The sequence below is a fragment of the Tasmannia lanceolata genome, unplaced genomic scaffold, assembly GCF_043159265.1.
Source record: "Tasmannia lanceolata isolate RefF3 unplaced genomic scaffold, GAP_Taslan_0.1 ptg000023l, whole genome shotgun sequence".
Classification (NCBI taxonomy): Eukaryota; Viridiplantae; Streptophyta; class Magnoliopsida; order Canellales; family Winteraceae; genus Tasmannia; species Tasmannia lanceolata.
This window is the reverse complement of record NW_027518700.1, coordinates 36,992,918-36,999,513: the sequence shown is the minus strand read 5'-3', so window position 1 is coordinate 36,999,513 and position 6,596 is coordinate 36,992,918. Positions and strand designations below refer to the sequence as shown.

The following is a 6,596-nucleotide window of genomic DNA, read 5'->3' as shown; positions in this document are numbered from 1 at the left end:
TAATCTGGACATCCATCGGTGCCGAACGAGAATCGCTCCTATCCTCAACCAATGCGGCAATCACGGGAGCGTCACTCGTCACCGACTCTGCCGCACCTGGAAAGGGGAAGAATTGGATCTAACTCCTTTCTTGGACATGACGCTATCCTCTTATGATGCCCTCCACTCCCCTCAATTATCGTGCCACCACTTACTTTCATGGCCCTAATTTTACGTCTCTTCGCCGACGATTGCTCCGGTGGGCTCTCTGCTTCCATCTCCAATGGGACCTCGAGAGAAGAGGATGATTCCTCCATTCCCACGGGCTCAATCGACCCATTCTGTGAATCCGTGTTCTCTGACATGACAATTTTAAAGAAATGAAATACAAAGATCGGGTTGAGAAACGCACCGGTGAAATCGGAAGGAAAAGCTGAGAAGCTCGCCAAAAAAGACGAACCAGTGCCTTGAGAAAAGGGAGAAATCGGACCAGAAAACTTGAAATCTTGTGAATCCTCGACCGACACGGGAGAACGACGCAAAATGGAAGATTCCAACAGAAAAAGGGAAATAAGCCACCGGAAAAAGGGAACATTGTACTGGAAAACCCACGAGGGTCTCGCCGGAATGAAGGAAGAAAAGAAAGAGAAAGAAAACGGAAGAAAAAGAGAAAAAGGACGGCTTTATAGGCCTTCGCGCGGAAAAACTCAAAAGTCGCATCTTTGTGTCATGGACAGCCATGTGGCACCCCGTGATACGCACACGGTTATCAAGGCCATAAATATGCCATTTCACCATCATTACTTAAAGTGCCAAACCGCCGTTACCCAAGAGTCGCGACCGTCACACGTGTCTCCTTGAAGTATCCCTTAGGACACGTCAACAAGCACTCACAAAGCGAAGCTTCTTCCGGCGCCGAGTATCGTTTCATGAAATTAACCATGCGACGCACTCCAGCTGTGTTACATCCACGCCAAGGTCAAAGTACACTCGGGACCGAATGTTCTCACTTGTTCCATGAACATAACCCCAACTAAAACGATGATCCATCGCATGTTGATGCACGAGTCGTGATATCCGATTCCGATTATTATTAATAATGTATTTACCATACATCTACGTACTACTTGGGGTATTGAATAAAAAGAGTGACAAGGAAACATCAGAAATAACGAAGATCCTTTTATTCACAAATAAAAGAACCTTTACAAAAGGAGGGCTTCTAGGCCAGATGCGAAAAAAGAAAATAGATTCGGGACCGTACTAAACTATGGCTAACTACAAAAAACAGAAGGAAACTATGAAGAGTCGACGCCCGGAGCTTCATTATCATACATCTGGTGAACCACAAAGTGCTACCAGATGTTGGACCCACCATCGCCACGGCACCCACTTGGCACGATCTTCTTTGCCTCTAAGGGAGGCTTCAAACCAACTGTGCCAAGGTCGTGGCCAAGGGTGCCATCATTCATCCGGATCTTCTTCAGGGTCTTCCTCAGGATCCTCCTCCTGTGAGTTCGCCTCCAGATGAGGCTCGAGACCATGTGACACGAAGCCGACTCTCGTACCGCCTTCGGTTACTTCTTGCAGCATCACCTTCAGGGCCTCATTCTCCATTTCCAACTTCTCGACTTTAGCCCTCAGCCGGAGAACCTCCAAGCCTTGCTGGAGAAGTTGATCTGCCACCCCGCATCCCCTCTCCATGGTATGCTTCAAGGACCACTTATAATTGACAATGAAGCTAAGAACATCGCCAGGAGTAAGCAATACCTGGGAACGGGAGAACCCGAGCGTTCTTGGGTCTCCACTTTCCGCTTCTTCTTACTCTGGGAGCCATGATCCGCCCCCTCAACTCCAACCGATGGAGAAATCACCGCCACCGAAGTCACCACTTCAGGTGAACCAAGTCCTGTAGCCGGTGGATTTCTTGTCCTCTGCGATCCCCTGGTTCTCGGAGACACCGGTTCCTCGACAAAAATCCAAGGCTCCTCTTCTCTATCCGATGGCGAATTCACTTCCACCACCGGATTTATTGCTCCTGGTTGATCGTCGCCGGCGAGCTCTTGAGACATTTTTCAACAAGGACAAACTAAGAGAGTGAGAGGGGGAAAAGGAAAAGGATATGACGAACAACTCTTCCCCTCACCTCCCTTTTATAAGGGCTGCCAGGCGAAAAAATCGAGCGAGATTTAATATCCCGCCGATTTTCAAAATCTCCCATAAAGCGGGAAATAATAGCCTAACCCGCTTTTCGAAAAAGCACGTAAAAAATAGGCAGGATTTAAATGCTTTCACCGTTTCCCGAAAAAACCCTAAGGATAAAGTAATGCGCCTATCAAACGACGTGACATTGAATCCACCCACCGATTCCCGAGAAGAGCGCTTCGACTCCATCATCTCCAGAGAGTTGGCATCGGCTCACCGCTTAAGAATTTGACTACTTCCTTGTCCCTTGCAAAGGGACAAGAAAGTAGGGGGCATTATGTTAGGGGTAAAATCGGTATATTCGGTACCGACCCTCAAACTTCTTCTCCACCACTCAACTGGATTGATATAACCCCCACAGTAGCACTCGGTAACGAACAACTCCGGGCCTCCTTGATACCTCTCCCATGACCGGTATCGAGTTACCAGGGAAATGGAACACAATCGCGGGGATCTCGCCCCCAAACGACTAATCCAGACGACCGTTACACGTGAGGCGCGGCTTTTGAATTCAAAACATCCCGCCCAAGTCACCATCCACAATCTTTGCCCAGAATCATCGGAAATCGTATCTCCAAGATTTTATTCGCTAGCCATCACGCTCCATGTGGGTTAAATCCAGGGCATGATTGATATCTCAACGATCTTATTCTCCAGCCATCACGCTCAACGTGGGCGAAATCAAAGGCACGATTGATATTTCCAAGATTGTGTATCTCCTCCCCTATAAAAAGGGGGCTATGCACTCAAGCAAGGGGATGGAATTCTCCCTCTCTACTTCTTTGGTCTGGTAACTTGACTTAGCCCTCTCCCATTCCCCGTCCATTGTATGTGATTGCCCATCCCTGACTTGAGTGTCGAAGTGGCCGTCCGGAGAGACAACTCCGGGCCCGCTGACGCTTTTTTTGTGAGCGCAGGATTACAGGTTCTGCGAAGCTAGTTCGTGCAGTCAGATTTTGGGCGTCATCAGGATCAATACTAGGGTGGGACCAATGGTATGATAATGGGCCCTACCTAAGCACTGCCTATGTAAGAATAATATTAATTAATTAGGATTAGTACTACGCAGTGGGCCCATATTTTATCCCCAATGGCCTTAAAAAACATGCCAATTGGATAATCCTAGCATCCAAATAAATGAATTTCTGACTGAGCAATGCGGACGGTCTAAATCACACTTGCTAGGAAATGTCCAATTGCTGTAATTTTTGGGGCACTGGAGATAAAACAGATGTCTGACTACTTAAACGGTCTAAATCAAACCCCATTCTCCCTTTTCTTTCTCATTCTTGGCATAGGGAAAAGCACAAAAGTACTGCCGAGTGACTTGCCATGATGGCATGATAAATCACAATTGGACGGTTAGAATGGTTCTATCAGAACAAATTTGAGTATTTTGAGTCGGTCTGCCAAAGGGGCCCACTCACAGATGATCTAAATCAAGGGAACTACTCTATTGAGAAAGCAAGATCGGGATCTTTCTCCATCTGGGTGACCCCACAGACTAAAAATTGTCACCCTCAGATAATCATAACCACCCAAATGGAGAAATTGAATGTGGACCATCAGATTGAATGTTGTCAAGAACATCTAAAGTGCAATTTTGACCAGGAAAGTGACATATTCCCACAATTTTTCACTTGGGACAGCCCACTCAGTGTATTTAGACTCCCCTCTTACACCAATTGAGGCTTCCCCGGGGGTGAGGGAACGAAAATATCAATTTCCTTTTGGCCAATGAGAGCTTTATAGTAGGGCCCACATTTTGTATTAGCACTAACAACACGTTGAAAAAAAGTCTCCGAAGTAAGTTAAATCTCAAAAGTTAGTTAAAACGATTAAATCTCAAAATCCTTCTGAACTAAATCCAAGCGAAAAACTCTCCTTCTATACTTATCACAAAAAACGAATCCGATTTACCTCACTAAAATCACTAAAAATATCTTCAATTTTTTTTCTCTGCCATTTCAACACTGCGCCATTTCCAACCTCTGAAACCCTCATTTCTCACATTCAAACCTTCAAAATTATTTGCTAAATGGAGGAAGATCGTGTCCCATTTCTTAGAAACTCTATTCTCCCTCATTTCAAATCAGCAAGAGATCAGAGAAATCTAGACCGTCCAGATGGATCCCATGTCATTGTAAGTCATCTAATCTCATCATCACCTATAGAAGCACTCTCATTACTCTCCCATGGAATTTCCCTTTGCACACCCCCTCCTATGCCTCAGAGACAAAATGTCTCATCCATAATATTGGCCGCTGATTGCCTTTCATTAATCTTCAAGCGCCTCAATGATTCTATCCCTAAAGAGAAGATTGATGCATTACCAAAACTTGGGATCCTTTACTTCAAAGAAACATTCAACTTGTTGTGGCAAGTTAGATCAATGGTTGAGATCTCTTCGTATGGAAGCAAGATCGCCGCTCTTATGATGGTTGAGATAATCTCAAAAACTTACTATGATTTCGCGAAAGAGCTCTCACAAGTGTTGTTGTTTTTCCCTTGGATGTTGTTCAATCATATTGAGGGAGTGAAAAAGCTTGAAGAATTGATGAATCTGATTAAGCAAGAGTGTGACAAGTCATCCTTTTTTGTAGATGGAGCTGATTTGGAATTTCGTGATGAGATCATCACCATGATCGAATCGATTGATATAGAGGTGTTTCCAGAGAGTGATCGGATTGAGAAATTGTTCGAAAGATTGGGAATTGTGGGTTTTGAAAAACAAGTGAGTGAGATCAAGTTGCTCGAATTGGAGATAGGAAAGAATAGAAAATCTTTGGAGCATGCTATTAGGACGGAATCTTTGGTCAATCTCGTTCGTCATTGTAAATGCGTGTTCTTCGGAAATGAATGGCCGAACTCCGAAGTGTACAATCGCAATCCATCCACGGATTGGATCTTTCCAACAGCCGCTCGATGCCCGATCACAAAGGCGGTCATGAGAAACCCAGTCATGACAGAGAATGGACAAGCATACGATAAGGCCAACATTGAACGTTGGCTCAATACCGGAAATACAACATGTCCGGTGACCGGAGAAACCGTAGTTAATCCCATGATGACCTTGATGCCAGCCCAAAAAATGATGATCGGAAAATGGAGTGAAGATGAGGGAATTGAATTGATTCCATCGGAGAAAGTAACTGAAAGTATGGTCGCAATTTACTTAGTAGAGAAGCTCTCCATTCTTTCGCTCCCTTTCGTGGATCAGAGTTTGACAATCCGCATAATTAACTATATTAAGTCGCGGGCAAGTTCTAGCCAAACACTTAGTGCTTGTATTGGGAAGGCGGGTGCCTTCCCAATCTTCCTATCCCAGCTACTACTATTGAACATGAAGGATCCAATTATACAAGAGAACGCGATGGATGCTATCTATATTCTCGCTGATGAAGAATCAAATAAGAAGAGGATAATGATGTGTGGTGGTGGGTTTGGTGCGATTTTTCATGTTTTGGGACACGGCCTAACGTGGGAGGCGAGGGGGATTGCGGCCTCCACAATGTACCGTCTATCAGCGAATGAAGTGTACAGGAGACAGATGAAGAGGGTCTCAAGGCTCGTGGAGGAGTTGGTGAGGATGATGAATGAGGGTCCTGCAGACGCGAGGAGGAGGGCTTTGGCGGGGATTTTGACAATGGGAAGTGAGAAGGATAAGTTGAGAGAGATGGGTTTGCTTGTGAATGCTTGTGAGAGTGAAAGAGAGGTGGCTATGGTTGTGCTTGGAGATGCTATGGTGAGGAAAATGTTATGGGAGATTGGCAGAACTGGGAGAAGTGGTGTGAGCAAGAAACTGAGAAAAAATGCAAGGATACTTCTAGAGCTTTGTTCTTTGTGGTCGTGTTCAGTTGTGGAGGAAAAAGAAAAGGAGGATTCCATTCCCAAAGCCAAGATTTTTATCGAACCACCGTGATGTTAACAGAATCCTGAGTCACCAGTTAAACCACATTTCATTCCACTGGTAATCTTCTATTTAGGATCATTCTAGGGTTCCTATTCAATTTCTTACCTAGTAAGTTACGTTTATGTTTAAGACTTTCGTGTTGATATGAAATTTAATTTGAGTTGAAGTCTTTTATTATTATTGTTTAAATTTAATTAGATTGTTCTCTGCAATGTTTTAGAATCTGGAAAATTGATTGAGCTGGAAAAGGTTCTGGTTTGGTCCAAACATTTGATTTGATCCAAGTAACATTTCAAGATCTATTCAAAAGGAATCTTAGTTTTAGACTATTTTGTGCATGTGTGGAAACTAGATAAATTGCACTGATCAGATTAAAGGTATAAAAGGAGTTAAAATGGGGTAGCAGATTTTACTAGTACACAGCATATAGTAAAAGACATTAGATTTCTAATTAATTGCACGGCTAAGATGATTGTGTGTCCCTAGTCGAAGAGTTATT

At 44.2% G+C, this 6,596-nt stretch overlaps 1 protein-coding gene across 1 annotated transcript; it reads left to right on the top strand.

Annotated features, from left to right (window-relative positions):
• Positions 1–4,134: 4,134 nt before the first annotated feature.
• Positions 4,135–6,252, top strand: LOC143856758 (U-box domain-containing protein 16-like). The gene has a single exon (XM_077367031.1). It carries the CDS (start codon positions 4,223–4,225, stop codon positions 6,104–6,106), a length of 1,884 nt encoding a protein of 627 aa, XP_077223146.1. The 5' UTR covers positions 4,135–4,222; the 3' UTR covers positions 6,107–6,252.
• Positions 6,253–6,596: the final 344 nt, after the last annotated feature.

Excerpts from the sequence above, each read along its gene's own strand:
- LOC143856758 (XM_077367031.1), top strand. The coding sequence starts at position 4,223 with ATGGAGGAAGATCGTGTCCCATTTCTTAGAAACTCTATTCTCCCTCAT.